The 20463-nt window shown below is 60.7% G+C and overlaps 2 protein-coding genes across 26 annotated transcripts in view; both read right to left on the reverse strand.

The window, feature by feature from the left end:
- Positions 1–4980, reverse strand: part of SDC3 (syndecan 3) — a 39424-nt gene extending 34444 nt beyond the window's left edge. For all 19 annotated transcript variants that reach the window (XR_004244250.1, XR_004244249.1, XR_004244264.1 and 16 more), the window contains exon 1: positions 4772–4980. Coding sequence is in view for 1 of the 19 variants with exons in the window: in XM_032132140.1 (XP_031988031.1) it covers positions 4772–4861 (90 nt within the window). In the remaining 18 variants the exon portion in view is untranslated. The remainder of the gene's footprint in view (positions 1–4771) is intronic.
- A 5670-nt stretch (positions 4981–10650) lies between these two features.
- The window catches only part of PUM1 (pumilio RNA binding family member 1), a 92184-nt gene continuing 82371 nt past the window's right edge, over positions 10651–20463 (reverse strand). For all 7 annotated transcript variants that reach the window (XM_032132130.1, XM_032132128.1, XM_032132134.1 and 4 more), the window contains exons 19-22: positions 20261–20386; positions 19090–19211; positions 16241–16433; positions 10651–12523 (exon numbers count right to left, since the gene is read on the reverse strand). In XM_032132130.1, the coding sequence (XP_031988021.1) occupies positions 12392–12523; positions 16241–16433; positions 19090–19211; positions 20261–20386 (573 nt within the window). In that variant the 3' untranslated portion in view covers positions 10651–12391. The remainder of the gene's footprint in view (positions 12524–16240; positions 16434–19089; positions 19212–20260; positions 20387–20463) is intronic.

The raw sequence follows: 20463 nt of genomic DNA on the forward strand, positions 1-20463 counted from the left end.
GAGGAGGAAGCGGCGATTCCCCAGCCCGTGTGTGTGGTCCGGGGGTGGGGAGCAGCCGCCAGCATTCCCAGCAGCACAGTCCTGGGGATCCCGGGTGTCCAGCAGGGCAGGAGCTCATCCCTGCCCCGGGAAGGGCTGGTGCAGGAGCCTGGGTCTCCCTCGTCCCCTCTCCACGTGGTCCCTACCCAGCTCCAAAGGGATGAGGCAGGACCAGGGATGGGCCTCGGGGAATCGCAGCCAACCCCAAACCTGCCCACGGCACTGCTGGGAAAAGCCCTCTGCCAGGGAGGGGTCCCGCCGGGAGAAGCAGCTCCTGCCCCTCAGCACTCCCTCGGCGGCACACAAAGGGTTACAGGGACCGATTCCAAGGGGGTCCATCCCAGCTTCCCCGAAGCCGGGGCCGAGAGGGGTCACGGAGAGCAGGAGATCAAAGGGAAGCCCCGAGTGACACCGAGAGGTGTCCCAGCAATGCTCCAGCCACGCCAGGGCCCTTCCCTGTCCCCATCCCTGTCCCCTTCCCTGTCCCCATCCCTGTCCCTTCCCTGTCCCCTCCCTGTCCCCATCCCTGTCCCTATCCCTGTCCCCTTCCCTGTCCCCTTCCCTGTCCCCATCCCTGTCCCCATCCCTGTCCCCATCCCTGTCCCTTCCCTGTCCCCTCCCTGTCCCCATCCCTGTCCCCATCCCTGTCCCCTCCCTGTCCCCTTCCCTGTCCCCATCCCTGTCCCCATCCCTGTCCCTTCCCTGTCCCCATCCCTGTCCCCATCCCTGTCCCCTCCCTGTCCCCTCCCTGTCCCATCCCTGTCCCCATCCCTGTCCCCATCCCTGTCCCCATCCCTGTCCCCTCCCTGTCCCCATCCCTGTCCCTTCCCTGTCCCCTTCCCTGTCCCCATCCCTGTCCCCATCCCTGTCCCCTCCCTGTCCCCATCCCTGTCCCTTCCCTGTCCCCTCCCTGTCCCCTTCCCTGTCCCCTTCCCTGTCCCCATCCCTGTCCCCATCCCTGTCCCCTTCCCTGTCCCCTCCCTGTCCCCTTCCCTGTCCCTTCCCTGTCCCCTTCCCTGTCCCCATCCCTGTCCCCTTCCCTGTCCCTTCCCTGTCCCCTTCCCTGTCCCCATCCCTGTCCCCTTCCCTGTCCCCTCCCTGTCCCCATCCCTGTCCCTTCCCTGTCCCCTTCCCTGTCCCCATCCCTGTCCCCATCCCTGTCCCCTTCCCTGTCCCTTCCCTGTCCCCTTCCCTGTCCCCATCCCTGTCCCCTTCCCTGTCCCCATCCCTGTCCCCATCCCTGTCCCCTCCCTGTCCCCATCCCTGTCCCCTTCCCTGTCCCCATCCCTGTCCCCATCCCTGTCCCCTTCCCTGTCCCTTCCCTGTCCCCTTCCCTGTCCCCATCCCTGTCCCCTTCCCTGTCCCCTCCCTGTCCCCTCCCTGTCCCCTCCCTGTCCCCATCCCTGTCCCCTTCCCTGTCCCCTCCCTGTCCCCATCCCTGTCCCTTCCCTGTCCCCTTCCCTGTCCCCTCCCTGTCCCCTCCCTGTCCCCCTCCCTGTCCCCATCCCTGTCCCCATCCCTGTCCCCTCCCTGTCCCCATCCCTGTCCCTTCCCTGTCCCCTCCCTGTCCCCTCCCTGTCCCCTTCCCTGTCCCCTTCCCTGTCCCCATCCCTGTCCCCATCCCTGTCCCATCCCTGTCCCCATCCCTGTCCCTTCCCTGTCCCCTCCCTGTCCCCTTCCCTGTCCCCTTCCCTGTCCCCATCCCTGTCCCCTTCCCTGTCCCCATCCCTGTCCCCATCCCTGTCCCCTTCCCTGTCCCCATCCCTGTCCCTTCCCTGTCCCCTCCCTGTCCCCTTCCCTGTCCCCTTCCCTGTCCCCTTCCCTGTCCCTTCCCTGTCCCCTCCCTGTCCCCTTCCCTGTCCCCTTCCCTGTCCCCTTCCCTGTCCCCTTCCCTGTCCCCTTCCCTGTCCCCTCCCTGTCCCCTTCCCTGTCCCCTTCCCTGTCCCCATCCCTGTCCCCTTCCCTGTCCCCTTCCCTGTCCCCTTCCCTGTCCCCTCCCTGTCCCCTTCCCTGTCCCCTTCCCTGTCCCCTCCCTGTCCCCTTCCCTGTCCCCTTCCCTGTCCCCATCCCTGTCCCCATCCCTGTCCCCTTCCCTGTCCCCATCCCTGTCCCCTCCCTGTCCCCCTCCCTGTCCCCTTCCCTGTCCCCTTCCCTGTCCCCATCCCTGTCCCCATCCCTGTCCCCATCCCTGTCCCCATCCCTGTCCCTTCCCTGTCCCCTCCCTGTCCCCTTCCCTGTCCCCTTCCCTGTCCCCATCCCTGTCCCCATCCCTGTCCCCATCCCTGTCCCCATCCCTGTCCCTTCCCTGTCCCCTCCCTGTCCCCTTCCCTGTCCCCTTCCCTGTCCCCATCCCTGTCCCCATCCCTGTCCCTCTGTGCTCCCCGGGATGGGGACAGGGACTCATCCCAGGGACCCCAACGGGGCCGGAGTTTCTCATCCTCGGAGCAGCCAGGAACTCTCCTGGCGCTGCTCCAGGGAAAAGCTCCCTGGCAGGGCCCAGGATCCGGCACTGGGGGGACAGGAACCCCCAAATCCATCCCCATCCCATCGTCACGGATGTGCCTGAGCTGTGCCAAGTCACCGCTTCCCACCCCGGCGACCCAAGGGAGGAGCTGGGTCTGCCCAAATTTAAATCTTCAGGGAAGAGAGGGGGAGAGGAGAGGCCTCGATCCCATCCAGGTGGAGGCAGCAGCTCCTCCAGCCCTCGGGAGCGTCCCATATCCCACATCCCACATCCCACATCCCACATCCCGCATCCCACATCCCACATCCCACATCCCGCATCCCGCATCCCACATCCCGCATCCCACATCCCACATCCCACATCCCATCCTCTCCCCGCCCGGCCCTGAACAACCCCACAGCCTCTCTCAAACGGCCTAAACACCCTCAGGAAACGCCACCAACCTAATCCAGCAACCAGCAACGCCAGTTCCCCAAAAGGAAGGGGAAAAGCTCATCCGGGGGGGATGAGCACGCCCAGAGCCGACCCCACACTGCCGCGGGGGCTGCGGACACCGGCACAGCCGCACTCACCCCTCACCGCGGGGATGGAGGGGAGCTCCCAGCGGAGCAGAGACTCCCCGGGATCCGTGGCAAAGGGAATTTCGGGCTGAACAAAGTGCCCTTGGATCCGGCGGCCGTGCAGATTCACCAGAGGTGTTGGAGGAGCGCCTCGTGTCCCCTCAGGGACGCTGAAGTTGGGTCTCTAATCCAGAGGGGCTGGGAGAGCTGGGAGCCGCCCCTCGTGCGGGAATGGGGGGCCAGCCTGGGGCACCCCCAAACAGAGCCCGGCAGGAGCTCCGGGTGATTCACTGCAGCAGCCAGGCCCTGGGGCTTCTTCCCCTCTTGAAGAGAGGAGGAGGAGCAGGGGCAGCCTTCCTCCCCGCCGCGCTCTCCCACTGCTCCTGGGCTGGGGGGAAAAGCATCTTCCGGCTCCTTCCCGGAGAGCATCCCCCAAAAAGCAGCGCCCCGGTCCTGCAAAGCTCCAACGCCCGGCTCGGGGCAGGGTGCAGGCAGGGCTGGGAGGCTCCCGCGGACCCCAGGATCCCACGGACCCCAGGATCCCACGGCTGCTCTCCCAGGCGGAGCTGCCGGTGGGGAGCAGCAGTTTTGGAGGTGCCAGAGGCCGCCCAGCCCCTTCTCCTCCGGCCCCACGGAACGGGAGCAGCGGGCGCTGCCCGGGCTGCATCTGCGCCCTCCGCCCCACCGGGGGCTGGGGATGCAGGAGAGGAGCGGGGACGGGGAGGCGGGGGGCGGATGGGGGGCGAGTTTCTGCTGCCCCCGAGCAGCAGCAGCAGCAGCAGCAGGGGGGTTCCTCCCTCTCCGCCCCTCGAGGCGCTTTTCAAGGCGCGTTTCCCTGCGACCTTCAAGCGGCGGCTGCCCGCAGCCCCCTCCCCACGCCCGCCACCGTGCCCGGCACCGCCCGGGGGGTGGCAGGGGAGGGGACACCCGCGGGGACAGCGGCTGCGGGGCTCGGGGGGGCTCTGCGGGCACGGAGGGGGGAGCGGAGCCCCTCGGGAGCTGGGGGACCCCCACAGCGGACTGCGGGTCCCGGAGCGCCCCGGGCGGGTCCCGGTCCCGATCCCCGCCGGCCGCAGCTGCCAGACCCCGCACGGCGCCGGTCCCGCCCCGGTTCCGCTGCCGGCCCCACGCCCCCCGCCCGCTGCGGGTGCCCCCCGCCCGCTGCCCATCCACGCGCGGTACCGAGGCCGTTCCAGACCCGTGCCGCTGCCCGGGGCCAGCCCGTGCGCGACGCCGGTGCCACCCCACACATCCCCGCTCCCCGCGGTACCGATCCACGCGCGGTGCCGGGGCCGGTCCCACCCCCCTGCCCGCGGCAGCTCCTCCGCGGGGCCGCTGCCGGTCCCCGCTGACCCCTCCCGGTGCCGGTCCCCGCTGACCCCTCCCGGTGCCGCTGCCGGTCCCCGCTGACCCCTCCCGGTGCCGGTCCCCGCTGACCCCTCCCGGTGCCGGTCCCCGCTGACCCCTCCCGGTGCCGCTGCCGGTCCCCGCTGACCCCTCCCGGTGCCGGTCCCCGGTGACCCCTCCCGGTGCCGCTGCCGGTCCCCGGTGACCCCTCCCGGTGCCGGTCCCCGCTGACCCCTCCCGGTGCCGATGCCGGTCCCTCCCCTCACCCCCCCTCTCGGTGCCGGTCCCCGCCGCCCCCCTGGCGGTGCCGGTGTCCCTCGGCCCCCCCGCCGGTGCCCCCCGCCGGTGCCCCCGCACTCACCAGCGCGGCGCGGGCGCTGAGCAGCAGCAGCAGCAGCAGCGGGAGGCTCCGCAGCCCCCGGGGCGCCGGCGGCGGCACCTCCCCGGGCATCTTCCTGCCGCAAGGACGCTGCCGGCGGCGGCGGGAGGCGGCGGGAGGCGGCGGCGGGGGCGGGGAAGGGCCTTTGTTGCCGCCGCCCGCGGGAGGCGGGCGGTGGGTGCGGGCGCTGGGTGCGGGGCCGCCGCCGCCGCGCCGCCCTCCCGGCCCCGCCGCGCCCCCCCCGCGCCGCCGCCACCGCCCCGCCCCGGCCCCGCACGGCCACGGCCCGGGGACAGCGGGAGGGGGCGAGCAGGGGACGGGGGGGGACGGGGGAGGAGCCTGGGGGGGACCGAGGGGGGCTGGGGCGGGTTGGGGGATCCTGGGGTGGATGGGGAGGACCTGGGACAGAGTGGGGGGGACCTGGGTTGGATGGGGAGGGGATGAGGGGCAGATGGGGGGGGACACATTGGGGCTCTGGGAAAATTGGGAGGACCCTGGGGTAGATGGGGGGGGGGGGGAGCTTGGGGGACATTTGAGGGGGGTCTAGGACAAATTGGGGGGTCCTGGGGTAGATGGGGGGGACCTGGGACGGATGGGGGACATACAGGGGGGCGACCAGTTGGAGGCAGCAGCTCCTCCAGCCCTCGGGAGCTGGGGGGCGACCAGGGAGGCATGGGGAGGGATCTGGGGCAGATGGAGGGGGCTGGAACAGGTAAAGGAGGGCACTGGGACGAACTGGGGGCAGCCTGGGGTACGTAGGGGGGGAACTGGGACAGACTGGGGAGATCCAGGGGGAATGGGAGGGTCTGGGGGCAGCTGGGGGCGCCCAGGAGTAGATGGGGGGAGCCCAAGGTGGTGTTTGGGACACCTGGGGGGTAACCAGGGATGGGTGGGAGGGGAAAACCTTCGGCCGATCCGGGAATCCCTCCCGGGCCGACAGCTGAACCAGCCCCAGCACCGTGCCTCAGTTTCCCCGTTCAAAAAACCCGGGATAACGGTGGGCTCAGAGGGCGGGGCCATCCCAGTGACTTCCACACACCTGCCAGGTGACCCTGGGGTGGCTCCGCTCGGAATTTGGGGGCTTGGTCACGCCGAGGGGCCCTGGGGGTGGTGCGGCTGTGGGTGAGCCGGGAGCGGAGGGACGGAGTGGGAATGAGCCACTTCCACACGCGGGGAATTCCTCCTTTCCTGTGAAGGGCCTAAAACCAGACTGGGATTCTATAAACCCCCTCATTTACCCTCAAAATACACCCCGGGAGGGGCCCGGGGGGGCAGGGGGGGTTACTGGGACAAAGGAGGGAAAATCAGCCAAATTCAGCCAAAACTGGAGCTGAACCCGCGGCTGGGGGGAGCAGGGACACGGCGCCCCACAGATCCCCCACTGAGGGTCCTCCCGCTGCCCCCGGGACTGGAAACTCAGGGAAGCCCTGAGGGGGTGGGAAACATGCGGGGGGCTCCGGGGGGCCCCGCCTGAGTGACGTCATTCGGTTTTAATTGTGCTGTAATTGGCAGAATCCAAATAAATTAATTTTTTTTTAAGTGCATTAATAGAAGGGGCGAGAAGTGTGTGGGGGGAAGGGGGGGCAGAACCCGGGGAAAGGGGGGGAGGGGGGAGTCCCCGGGGTGAAGAGGGGGGTCCGGGGGCTGGGGAGGATCCCTGGGGTGGTCCCAGAGAGGGGGGGGGGGGGATCTCCGGGACAGTGGGGTGGCCCCGGAGCAGCGGGGGTCCCGGGCAAGGGGGTCCGGGGGTGTCCCTGGGGCCGGGAAAAGGGGGCTCCGGGGACAGGAGGTGCCTTTGGGGCAGGGGCGGTACTCGGGCCGAGGGGGGTGTCCCGGTGCGGTGGGGGGGTCCCAGGGACACCGGGGGTCCCAGGGACACCGGGGCCACCCGGGCCGGGGGTGTCCCCAGGCAGGGTCCGGTGTCCAGGCAGGGGGGTCCCCAGCTCGCAGCCCGGGCCCGGCGCGTTGCTGGGGCTGCACCGCCCCGCCGTGGCCGCCGCCACCCCTGCAGGGACCGGGCCGGGCCCGCAGGGTCCCCTCGTGTCCCCAGCCAGGGGTGGCACCCCAGGGGTGGTCCCTGAAGGGTGGCGGGGGCTTGTGGGTCCCACAGGAGGGGCGGGGGGGGCGGAGGGCGCTGCCACCGGGTCCTTGTCCCGGCTGCGGCCGCGGTGGCTGCGGCAGCTGCGGTCCCCTGGTGTCCCCTGGGGTCCCCCCGTGTCCCCTCGTGTCCCCTCGTGTCCCCCCGTGTCCCCCCGTGTCCCCCCGTGTCCCCTGGGGTCCCCCCGTGTCCCCCCGTGTCCCCTGGTGTCCCCTGGGGTCCCCCCGTGTCCCCTCGTGTCCCCTCGTGTCCCCTCGTGTCCCCCCGTGTCACCTCGTGTCCCCTGGGGTCCCCCCGTGTCCCCTCGTGTCCCCTCGTGTCCCCTCGTGTCCCCTGGGGTCCCCCCGTGTCCCCTCGTGTCCCCTGGTGTCCCCTGGTGTCCCCCCGTGTCCCCTGGTGTCCCCTGGGGTCCCCCCGTGTCACCTCGTGTCCCCTGGTGTCCCCCGGTGTCCCCTCGTGTCCTCTGGTGTCCCCTGGGGTCCCCTGGTGTCCCCTCGTGTCCCCTGGTGTCCCTTCTGTCCCCTCGTGTCCCCCCGTGTCCCCTGGTGTCCCCCCGTGTCCCCTCGTGTCCCCCCGTGTCCCCCCGTGTCCCCTGGTATCCCCTCTGTCCCCTCGTGTCCCCTGGTGTCCCCCCGTGTCCCCCCGTGTCCCCCCGTGTCCCCTGGTATCCCCTCTGTCCCCTCGTGTCCCCTGGTGTCCCCCCGTGTCCCCCCGTGTCCCCCCGTGTCCCCTGGTATCCCCTCTGTCCCCCCGTGTCCCCCCGTGTCCCCCCGTGTCCCCTGGTGTCCCCTCTGTCCCCCCGTGTCCCCCCGTGTCCCCTCATGTCCCCTGGTGTCCCCCCGTGTCCCCCCGTGCCCCCTGGTGGCTAAAGGGGGAATGGGCACGGCGTGTCCCCTCGGGCCCTGGGCGGTGCGACGGGACAGGGGTGGCACAGCGGGGCCCGGCTGAGCTGACGGAGATCCCTCAGGAGGGACCGAAGCAGGGCCAGCACGGAGCACCCGCGTCCTTCCCGTGTCCCCTCTGTCCCCCGGCTGAGAGCCGATCCCACTCCCAGCACCTCGGGGTGAGAAGGGTGCCCAGGGCTGAGCCCGGACCCGCAGCAGTCTGGGGGAACAAACAGAGCCTGGGCACGCTCCCCTTCCTCTCTAGCCCGAATTAAACCCTCAGTGCTAAATTAAACATTAAAATTAGATTTCTATCCCTTCTTTTCACTGTGTTTGTCCCCATACCTGCAGCCAGGTGCTGCTGGCTGAGCTCCACGAGCACCACCAGATAAATGAGACCCCCAAAGAGTTCTGAGAGCTCTAAAACCCCAAAGGACGAGTGCCCGTGCCCTCGGTGGCTCGGGGCGATGCGGGGGCACAGGGTGGCTTCAGAGCCGGGGCAGAAACGGGGCCAAAGCCCAAATCAGCTCCTGGGGAATTTAACATCGACGGGGGGGGGAAGAGATCAACCCCAGTCTGGGCTACCAGACCAACCCCAGTGCGGGATCCCAGATCAATCCCAGTGCGGGGTCCCGCATCAATCCCAGTGCGGGGTCTCGCATCAATCCCAGTCTGAGATCCCAGATCAATCCCAGTGCGGGGTCCCGCATCAATCCCAGTCTGAGATCCCACATCAATCCCAGTCTGAGATCCCACATCAATCCCAGTGCGGGGTCCCACAACAATCCCAGTGCGGGGTCCCACATCAATCCCAGTCTGAGATCCCAGATCAATCTCAGTCTGAGATCCCACATCAATCCCAGTGCGGGGTCCCACATCAATCCCAGTCTGAGATCCCAGATCAACCCCAGTCTGAGATCCCAGATCAATCTCAGTCTGAGATCCCAGATCAATCCCAGTGCAGGGTCCCACATCAACCCCAGTCTGAGATCCCACATCAACCCCAGTCTGAGATCCCACATCAATCTCAGTGTGGGGTCCCAGATCAATCCCAGTGCGGGGTCCCACATCAATCCCAGTCTGAGATCCCACATCAATCCCAGTCTGAGATCCCACATCAATCCCAGTCTGAGATCCCACATCAATCCCAGTGCGGGGTCCCGCAACAATCCCAGTGCGGGGTCCCGCATCAATCCCAGTGCGGGGTCCCACATCAATCCCAGTCTGAGATCCCAGATCAATCTCAGTCTGAGATCCCACATCAATCCCAGTGCGGGGTCCCACATCAATCCCAGTCTGAGATCCCAGATCAATCCCAGTGCAGGGTCCCACATCAACCCCAGTCTGAGATCCCACATCAACCCCAGTCTGAGATCCCAGATCAATCTCAGTGTGGGGTCCCAGATCAATCCCAGTGCGGGGTCCCACATCAATCCCAGTCTGAGATCCCACATCAATCCCAGTCTGAGATCCCACATCAATCCCAGTGCGGGGTCCCACATCAATCCCAGTCTGAGATCCCACATCAATCCCAGTCTGAGATCCCACATCAACCCCAGTCTGAGATCCCACATCAATCTCAGTGTGGGGTCCCAGATCAATCCCAGTGCGGGGTCCCACATCAATCCCAGTCTGAGATCCCACATCAACCCCAGTCTGAGATCCCACATCAACCCCAGTCTGAGATCCCAGATCAATCCCAGTGTGGGGTCCCGGGGGTGCTGGGCCCTACTGAGGGTCAGGAATGGGGCGTGGGAGGAGTCCAGGCTGCAAAACCTGACCCTTTCCAAGTGCTCAGCCAAAGTAAGTAATTTCCTGTAAAATGGGGATTTTCTTCCCCTCCATCACTTTGCCACATCTTGCACAAGTTCCCGGATTCATCGGGATTCCCCAAATGTCCCTCTGGGAAAGGGTTTTTAAATGCACCAAAGTGCAGCACGGGGACAGGGAAGGTCCTGGATGCTGCAAACGGGGGAAAGCTGGAGGGAAGGAGAGGCCGATTTTGGGGTTCTGCTCACGCTGGGGACAAAGCGGGGAGCTGGAGCTTCCCTAAAGAGGGGATTGGGGGAGTAAAGGACACCGGGACATCATGGGGGCAGCAGGTGAGGGGGGGTGGAACCAGGACCAGCCTGGAGGGAGGGGAGGACAAAAAGCCATCACGAGATGAGAAGCACCAGGGAACAATTCCTTCCCAAGATCCCACCCAGCCCTGCCCTCTGGCACTGGGAAGCCATTGCCTGGCTCCTGGCCCTGAATCCCTTGTCCCCAGTCCCTCTGCAGCTCTCCTGGAGCCCCTTTAGGCCCTGCAAGGGGCTCGCAGCTCTCCCTGGAGCCTTCTCCTCTCCAGCTGAGCACCCCCAGCTCTCCCAGCCCTGGAGCAGCTCCGGGGGCTCCTCTGGACTCTCTCCAGCAGCTCCACATCCTTGATTTTGGAGGCTCCAGGGCTGGGGCAGCTCTGCACGTGGGGTCTCAGGAGAATCCCCCCGTCCCTGTGCCCTGGGGAACCCGTTCAGGATGAGGAACCTTTCCCTGCTCTCCATCCCAACCCTCCGGCACAGCTCCAGCCCTTCCCAGTGCCCTGCTCCTGGATGGAAGCTCTGCACTCCAACATTCCATGAAAATCACGGCTCCAGCCCTTCCTGGTGTCCTTCTCCCAGACTGAAGTTCCAACTCAACATTCCATGAAAATCACGGCTCCAGCCCTTCCCTGTGTCCTGCACCTGCTCCCAGATTGAAGCTCCCATCTCCAGCCCTTCCCGGTGCCCTGCTCCTGGATGGAAGCTCCGCACTCCAACATTCCATGAAAATCACGGCTCCAGCCCTTCCCTGCCCCCGGACTGCCCCCAAATTCCCAACTGAGCACTCCACGGAGCCCAGAGCCAGATTCCAAAGTTCTGTATTTTTCAAAATAAAGATCACACGTTGTTTAGAGACAATCTACACAAGAGTTACAAAAAATAGTCGCCCAGGCATAAGCATACACAGGTTTGTTAATTATACACATATGGTTACAAGTGTGCTTGCAAAAAAGTTCATTGGAAATATACACAAGGCTCTGTAAATGTACACCGTGTAGTGTTACAATTCTATATTCAAACGAGGAAAATTGACAGTATGTTACATTCACTTACAAGTAGACAAAATGCAAAATACAGTTCATCTTCTGTACAAAAAAGGAGGAGGTGATTCACACTTTACAAGGTGAAAAGGGACTCTGATTGTAAGGAAAACTAGGGGGGGGCTGTACTTCTGCACTTTTTTGTTTCTTACTGTCACAAAAGAAGCAAAACATTACTTTGTAAGATTCAAAAAAACCACTATTTGGAACTGAATCAGGTCTGTAGAACATTTAGAAAGGATCTCTACCGTCCAACTAGGTGACAAATAAAACCAAGCAGTTATTTTTCTTCCTTTTTTGTTTTTAAACATTAACTAGGCTGTATAAAGAGAACATTTCCTTCAAAAGAAAAAATTTACTTCTGGTTGAAATTACAATTTACAATATACAACACTATATGCTACGACCATAAAAGGTGTGAATATACACTGAAATGCACAGGTTTTTGCTAATTCTTTTTTTTTTCCTGTTTTCTTACCAAAAAACGGGTTTTTATGTCGATTCAAACTTCTCCACATTTACATTACAGAGGTTTACAAATGTACAATTGTACAGTCAGAAGTATGTTCCACTACTAGGGTACATTATAGATACAGATCAGACATCAAAACAAGAAAATACTACAAATTTTTATATATGTAAAGTCTACACCAAGTATACACTATATATTTATAGAAGCAAGACCAAAGCCGAGTTGGATTTTTTTTTTTGTTTTTCCTCATGCTAAATAATCAAATTGTGTCTCTCCAGGTGAACAGAGGAGCGGGGCAGTAAAAAAGTCCCCCCCAAATCCTCCCCTTTAAAATCATCTCTGGGTGTTTTCTCGAAACGCCAGCCAAGCTCCCTCCTCCAGCATGTCAGAGTCACAAATAAAATAGAAATAAAGCCATTTAAAAGTCCCAAAAATTGTATTTTGGTGTCTTTAAAACCAAACTTTAGCAAGCTGAATTCTTCTCTTTTCAGCATTTCTACCACTGAACTAAAATCCCAACTTCTCGCTCATTTTTGGGCTTAAAAGGAGGAAAAAAAAACAACCCCAAAAAAAGGTATTTGCAAAAAATGATGAATTAAAAACGGGGTTTTTTTTTTTTTGTATTGTTTGTTTGTTGTTTTCAAACCAACCACCCTGAAAGTCTCCACATTTGGAATTATAGATACAACAGTGAACAAAAATGTGGCCTTCCATGTACATCTGAGACCTATGTACAAGAATTCTATACACCAGTAAAACAGCAGGGCAATTAGTTAATTAAAAAAAATAATTAGTACATGTTATGCATAATAAAATTAAAGAAATTTACAAAGGCTTCTCTTTTTTCTGTTGTTGTTTTTTTTTTGTTTTTTTCTGCTTTTCTTGGTTTGTTTTTTGTGGGTTTGTTTTTGTTGTTTTGTTGTTTTTTAGAACCGTCGCGGGTGGTGTGGGTGGGTTCTGGGATGGATTCTGGGATGGATTCCTGGGATGGATTCCTGGATCCTGGAGTGGCTCCGGGGGTGTCCCCTCCTCAGATGATGCCGTTGGGGGGGCCGCAGATGGGCCCCAAATCCACGCCGTTTTTCATGTAGTATTTCTCCAGCTTGGCCAGGATGTGCTTGCCGTAGGTGTACTTGCGCAGGGTGGCGATGTGAGGCCGGATCTGCGGGAAGAGCAGGGAAACCGGGACTGAGGAAAACCGGGACTGAGGAAAACCGGGACTGAGGAAAACCGGGACTGAGGATCATGGAGGGGGGTTACACCCACCCCGATGAGCTTCGATCCCGAACTCCCCGGGGGATTCTGCAGAGGGGAAGCGCCAGGGCTTTGAATGAAAGGGATTCCCAGTGCCAGAGGGCAGGGCTGGATGGGATCTTGGGCAGGAATTGTTCCCTGGCAGGGTGGGCAGGGGCTGGCATGGAATTGCCAGAGCAGCTGGGGCTGCCCCTGGATCCCTGGCAGTGCCCAAGGCCAGGCTGGACATTGGGGCTGGGAGCAGCCTGGCACAGCGGGAGGTGTCCCTGGGGTGGCACTGGGTGGGATTTAAGGTCTCTTCCAACCCAAACCATTCCAGGATTCCATGATTTTACCATTTTCTCCAAGTGGCAACAGCCTGGCCTGATGTCCAGCATTCCCTGCTCCAAGGGTGGCCACATCCCATCACTGACCATGAGCAGGGAACCCACCCCAAACTCCTCATCCCAGCTCAGCCCCCAGCCCCTCCCATTCCCGCTCCACTCCCAGGACCCCCATTCCAAGCACCACAAATCCAAGCCTGGCCCCCCATTCCCAGCAGGAATGCCACCTGTGCCCAGGAAAAGGAGCAGTGAAGCTCCAATTCCAACAATTCCTTCCACTTCTCCCCCTTTACTGCCACAACTGCTAAAATCCCTCTTTCAATTTACTTAAGATCAGAACTTAACTGAAATCCCATTTTTGGCCCCATCCCAGCCTGCTGTTTTCCACCATGCCAGCCATTCCCAGAGCCCCCGAGTCCGCCTTCCCAGGCTTTGCTGCAGCCTGGGATCGCAGCTCAACTCCCATCACTCGGCCCATTTAGCTGTCAACCCGCAGCTATTTCTGACAGCCCCACTGATAATCTAATTTGCATTTTATTCCAAAGGCTTTGCTCGACAGGAACAAGAAACTATGGAATGTCAGGAGCAATCATTTGTACTTTTTGATTAGTGTTAGAGATTAGCAAATCCAGGGCCCCTCTGCCACAGATAAATCGGGTGTGTCCCTTGCCAGGTATCTTTATTTAATTATCTTTCTTTAGTTATTTTTAGCATTTCTTGTGCACTAAAACAGATTTGGGGTTAAAAGAACGACTCTGAGTGACTCCTAAGCCTAAGAATCGCCATCCCTGAGGATTATTCCAGCTGCTTGTGTGGATTCCATGAATGTGGAGGTCAAAGCAGCTCCACACAAATTCCTGCTTTTTATAGAGAAATCAGTCTGGCTTAGTCAAGGATGCTTAAATATAATAATAAAACCACTTCATTAGCATTTGAATGCCTGAATTTATTCACAGTTCCTCTTCACAGTAAATAAACCTCAGGTTTTCCATGCCTGGGTCAGTCAGGATTTCATTTCTCTGGCTGTACCCTGGGATTTTTCACTGAGTAACCCCAAGAAATGCCACTGAGGAAATGAAAAGCATCCCAGTTCCACCCCCCACCTAAAGCCTGTTACTCTCCATTCACTGCCATTCCAAAGCCCTGCAAACGTGACCTTTCAAAGCAGGAAAATGAAGACATTCCCAGTTTCCAGAGCTCCTGCCCTTGGAGCAGCAGGCACAGGGCGCTGGGGAAGGCAGATTTCATTCCAAATGTCTTAATTTGGGACAAATATGAACTCCTGGGATGGTTGTGCATTCAAACACTGCAGGGTAATGCTAAAGCAGGGAAGTTTAGGATATCAGCAGGAATTTCCCCATGGAAAGGCTGCTCAGGCCTTGGAACTGCCCAGGGAGGTTTGGAGTGCCCATCCCTGGAGATGCCCAAGGAATTCTGGAGGTGGCACTGAGCGCTCTGGGGACAAGGTGGGGATGGGGCACAGGACAGCCTGGGTGGCCTTGGAGGGCTTTTCCAGCCTCAGGGATCCTGGGATTCCGGGAAGTGTCACATCAGAACTCATTGAAAAGTGAGACACGGAGCGTTTGATCAACGGCTCGGAGGGGGCACCAGGCAAGGGCACTGCCTTGGGAGGGACACGGAGGGACAGGTGGGGCTGGCAGGCACGGGGACACAGCACAGCAGAGGGACAGAGCCAGGGGGACAGAGCCTGCAGGGACACACGGGGACACAGGCAGGGGGACAGAGCCTGCAGGGACACAGGGGGACACAGGCAGGGGGACAGAGCCTGCAGGGACACAGGGGGACACAGGCAGGGGGACAGAGCCTGCAGGGACACACAGGGACACAGACAGGGGGACAGAGCCTGCAGGGACACAGGGGGACACAGGCAGGGGGACAGAGCCTGCAGGGACACAGGGGGACACAGCACAGCAGAGGGACAGAGCCAGGGGGACAGAGCCTGCAGGGACACACGGGGACACAGGCAGGGGGACAGAGCCTGCAGGGACACAGGGGGACACAGACAGGGGGACAGAGCCTGCAGGGACACACGGGGACACAGGCAGGGGGACAGAGCCTGCAGGGACACAGGGGGACACAGACAGGGGGACAGAGCCTGCAGGGACACACGGGGACACAGACAGGGGGACAGAGCCTGCAGGGACAGAGCTACAGGCAGAGGGACACAAGGACAGAGTCACAGGGATACAGAGGGACACAGGCAGGAGGACACAGGGGCACAGAGCCTGCAGGAACACACAAGGACACAGGCAGGGGGACACGGGCAGAGGGACACACAAGGACACAGGCAGAGGGGCACAGGCAGAGGGACACAGCTCACAGGGACACAACCAGCAGGGACACAGCTGCAGGGACACAGAGGGACAGAGAGGGGGGACAGCCTGGGGCCATCTCCCTGCTCCATTCCCATCTCCCTGCTCCCATCCCGGACGTGCCCAGCTCCGGGCACCGCGGGGGCCCAGCGCCGCCAGCGCTGGCAGGAGAGCGGCGCCTGCTCCGTGCAGAAGTGGGTCACTGGGACGCGGGCACCGCTGCCAGCAGGCAGCTGCAGCTAAACCCCAGCGCAGCTCCACACTCCTCCAGAAAGCTGGAGGGGGATTTGTGACATGGGAATGGAGGGACAGGACATGGGGGAACGGCTTCACTCGGACACAGGGCAGGGCCAGACGGGATATGGGGAGAAATTCTCCCCGGCCCCCAACATCACCAGGACCTGGAGCTGCTGGGGAGAGTCCAGAGGAGCCCCCGGAGCTGCTGCAGGGCTGGAGCCCCTCTGGAGCCGGGCTGGGAGAGCTGGGGGTGCTCAGCTGGAGAGGAGAAGGCTCCAGGGAGAGCTGCGAGCCCCTTGCAGGGCCTAAAGGGGCTCCAGGAGAGCTGCAGAGGGACTGGGGACAAGGGATTCAGGGCCAGGAGCCAGGCAATGGCTTCCCAGTGCCAGAGGGCAGGGCTGGGTGGGATCTTGGGAAGGAATTGTTCCCTGGCAGGGTGGGCAGGGGCTGGCATGGAATTGCCAGAGCAGCTGGGGCTGCCCCTGGATCCCTGGCAGTGCCCAAGGCCAGGCTGGACACTGGGGCTGGAGCAGCCTGGGACAGTGGGAGGTGTCCCTGGGGTGGAACTGGCTGAGTTTTGAGGTCCTTCCCACCCCAAACCATTCTGTAATTCCCATCTTGCAGCTACTGAAACACCCCAACCCCTCTGCCAGCACTCAACCCTCAGCCTCGTTTCCCCCCACACGCAGGTGACGGTGCCAGGCTGTCCCTGCTCAGCCCCCAGCTGCTCACCTTGTGCATGACAATCTTCCTCTGGGCCGGCTCTGCCACGTCGATCATCTTCTGCACCACGTAGTTGGCGTACTGGTCCTTCATCATGGTGTATAAGGCACTGTGGGGGCCGTCGTTCATGGTGCACACCTCGTCGATGAGCATGGCCCGCTCCGTGCGCGACGCGTGCGTCACACACTTCTCCACCACGTTGCTGCAAGGGCACGGGGAGCCATCAGCAGGGAGCGGAGCAGGGAGATGGGAATGGAGCTGGGAGTGGAGCAGGGAGATGGGAATGGAGCTGGGAACTGGGAATGGAGCAGGGAGATGGGAATGGAGCAGGGAACTGGGAATGGAGCAGGGAGTGGAGCAGGGAGATGGGAATGGAGCTGGGAATGGAGCAGGGAGCTGGGAATGGAGCAGGGAGCTGGGAATGGAGCTGGGAGTGGAGCAGGGAGATGGGAATGGAGCAGGGAGCTGGGAATGGAGCAGGGAGATGGGAATGGAGCTGGGAGTGGAGCAGGGAGCTGGGAATGGAGCAGGGAGATGGGAATGGAGCAGGGAGCTGGGAATGGAGCAGGGAGTGGAGCAGGGAGATGGGAATGGAGCTGGGAATGGAGCAGGGAGCTGGGAATGGAGCAGGGAGATGGGTAATGGAGCTGGGAGTGGAGCAGGGAGCTGGGAATGGAGCAGGGAGCTGGGAATGGAGCAGGGAGATGGGAATGGAGCTGGGAGTGGAGCAGGGAGCTGGGAATGGAGCAGGGAGATGGGAATGGAGCAGGGAGCTGGGAATGGAGCAGGGAGCTGGGAATGGAGCAGGGAGATGGGAATGGAGCAGGGAGCTGGAATGGAGCAGGGAGCTGGGAATGGAGCTGGGAGTGGAGCAGGGAGATGGGAATGGAGCAGGGAGCTGGGAATGGAGCAGGGAGATGGGAATGGAGCAGGGAGCTGGAATGGAGCAGGGAGCTGGGAATGGAGCTGGGAGTGGAGCAGGGAGATGGGAATGGAGCAGGGAGATGGGAATGGAGCTGGGAGTGGAGCAGGGAGCTGGGAATGGAGCAGGGAGCTGGGAATGGAGCAGGGAGATGGGAATGGAGCTGGGAGCTGGGAATGGAGCAGGGAGATGGGAATGGAGCAGGGAGATGGGAATGGAGCTGGGAGCTGGGAATGGAGCAGGGAGCTGGGAATGGAGCAGGGAGATGGGAGTGGAGCAGGGAGCAGGAATGGAGCAGGGAGATGGGAATGGAGCAGGGAGATGGGAATGGAGCTGGGAGCTGGGAATGGAGCAGGGAGATGGGAATGGAGCAGGGAGATGGGAATGGAGCAGGGAGATGGGCAGGGAGATGGGAGTGGAGCAGGGAGATGGGAATGGAGCAGGGAGCTGGGACTGGAGCAGGGAACTGGAATGGAGCAGGGAACCAGGCAGGGAGCTGGGACTGGAGCAGGGAACTGGAATGGAGCTGGGAACCGGGCAGGGAATGTCTCCCCAGAGCTTTCCATCCCACCCCACGGACACCTCCTGTGCTGCTACAGGGGCAGGTGACGGGTGCTGGCAGAGCTCAGCGGTGTCACACGGGACGTGGGACCTCAGCGGGGACGTGGGATATGGAGCAGCTCCCATTTCATCCCAGTTTGTGCCTTGGGATCTGAGTGGGAATCTGGGGAATGGAGCAGTTCAGGTTTCATTTCAGCCCGATCTGTGCCTTGGGATCTGAGTGGGAATTCAGGAACCGGACCAGGTCAGGCCCGTGTCCAGTGCTGCTGTGTGAGGTCAGTGCCCACCCTCACAGCACAGAAGCCAAGTTGTTGTTTTGGTTTTCTCCCCACTGGAACACGACGGGAATGCAGATCCAAGGTTAAAACAACAGGGAAATGCTCATTCAGGAATGAAGAATCTCAGCCAAGCAGAGGATTTCTGAAATTCCTGAATACATCAATGAGCAGCCTGAGATCTCTGGAGAGCCAGAAGTAGGGTACATGAAAGGGGACCGAGGGCTGCGCTGGCCTCATCTCCACATCCCTGCCTGACTCACGGGATCACCCTGCGGGTTTGCTCAGCTCAGGGGACCCTCCACTAATTAATGCTCCAGCTGGAAAGAAGTTTGGGAAAAAAGAGCCAGGCAAGGCAGGGAGGGAGAACCTGAAATAACAACGTGAACACCACCACGCTCTCCTAATCCTCATTAATGTTACACCTCCCTCGTGTCCCTGAGTATTCTCATCAGAGGAAGGGGGAATTCTGAGCCTTTGAAGAGCTCAGCCTTCATGTTCAAAGGGCTGGAAGCACATCCAGCAGGGATTCACGCAGGTGGGAAGCGTTGCTGTGTCCTGACATCCACAAAAACCCGGCTTTTCCTTCAGCCACGTGAGGCTCTGCAGCAGCTGGGAATGCTGCAGCCTCCCTCGGAGGGGTCCTCGTGTGGGACTCAAAAGGGACACAGCGAAAAGCTGGGAGATGCTGCAGCCAGCGGGGATTCCTCTGCGAGAAGTGGGATGGGCTGGTGCTGCACTGACTTCCCGATGCCCTCGTGGCTGGACACAGCAGCCCAGGACAGTGAATGCTCTTATTATCCAAGGGCTAATAAGTGACAGCTTCAACCCCATGAAAATAAACCAGGTAAAACAGACCACACGAGAACTCCTGGTTAAATCAGGAGCTTGGATCGGGGCTGCTCTTCCACACCTCCATCCTCCTCCGTGACAGACTCCCCTGGCTGACACACCCCAGTTTATATTTATTAATGTTATAAATAACAGTTTTTTAATTAAGCCAAAGGAATTTTCACCTCCTTTCACCCACCCCTAACTCTTGTGCAGCTCTGGGATGTGCCCATGCTCCCAGAGGGACAATTTAAGGCAGGAATTCCTACCTGGCAAATTTATGTTGACTCAACACGAGCACGTTGCCTCTGATTTCTGCTACGATCTTGCTCTTGTCCTCGGGCCGGCCGTGCTCCAGGACGTGCTGGATAACGTAATTCCCATACTGATCCTGGTTGTGAGACAGCAGGAGGGGGTCACGAAAGGTGGAGAAGTGGACAGGAAGAATTCCCAGCAAACTGATTCCCAAAGTGCATTCAGAGTGAAAAGTTCAGCTAAAGATTAATTAGAATATTTGCTGTACAAATCACCTCGACACTTCTTATTTCTGCAAACCTCTGCATTCTGGAGTGGTAGCAGGTGGTAAAATGATGCATTTTTGTAGCAGTTGAATTATTTATAAAACTTAAAATGATGTCCTTGCACAGGAAATGTCAATATCCTGCCTATTCCCGGGTTGTTTTCCCTCTCTCCAGGTTCAAACCTACCAAACCCCACATCCTGGAGGGCTGTGCCGTGGTTGTGCCTGTGGGACACTGTCCTTAAGCACATTCAAGTTCTGAATTTGGGAATATTCAGAGCACAGGATATTAACTTTCCAGTTCAGGGTACCAGAGGCATGGCCACATGTCCATGTCCAACCTCTTCCCACTTCCCAACGCTGAGCACACAGGATGTGGGATATGCACCAGCTCAGTGGGAATTTGGACTATGGCCCAGCTCCCATTTCACCCCAATTTGTGCCCTGGCATCTGAGTGGGAATTTGGGAACCGGACCAGGACTTGCTTTGCTGCTTTATCCACGTGCCCTGAGAGCAGAATCCGTGTAAAACCCTGGCCCACCAGGTTCTCCCAAGGGCTGCAGGGAGGAGGGAAGGCAGCCAGGAGGGGGGTGAGCACAGAACCAACTCTTGTTAAGAATTCCAATGGCTCAGCACCTCCCTTTCCTTGGAGCCATCGGCTCCTGGCATCCCTTCTGCTCCTCCTTGCACCGGAGCGAGGCACCAGGACACGGGGCCCCCTCAGACAGGGAGGTGACACCACCTCTGGCACGCCCTGACCTCGTCCCTGTGGCCACAGCAGGCGGTGCTGACGTAATTCCTGCTCATTCCCATTCCTTTTCCAGGCGGGAATGCCGGTGATGCTCCCACAGGGCTCTGCAGGAGCTGTCCCAGCACTCAGCAGTGACCTGGGGCCACCCCCAGCCCCTCCCACACTGACCTGCACCAGCTGCTCCGTGTGCTGGTGGAGCTCCTCCAGGATGGGAAGGGTCTGCTCGGGAAGACAGTGCTCCAGGATCCTCTGGATCACCCGGCAGCCGTACGGGTGCGTGGACAGAGCGAACACCTGGGCACAAGGACAAAGCACAGGCAGCAACATCCCGTCAGTCCTTGGGAATCCCAGAAACCTTCCAGCATTCCTGC

Source organism: Corvus moneduloides, chromosome 23, assembly GCF_009650955.1.
Source record: "Corvus moneduloides isolate bCorMon1 chromosome 23, bCorMon1.pri, whole genome shotgun sequence".
Taxonomy (NCBI): Eukaryota; Metazoa; Chordata; class Aves; order Passeriformes; family Corvidae; genus Corvus; species Corvus moneduloides.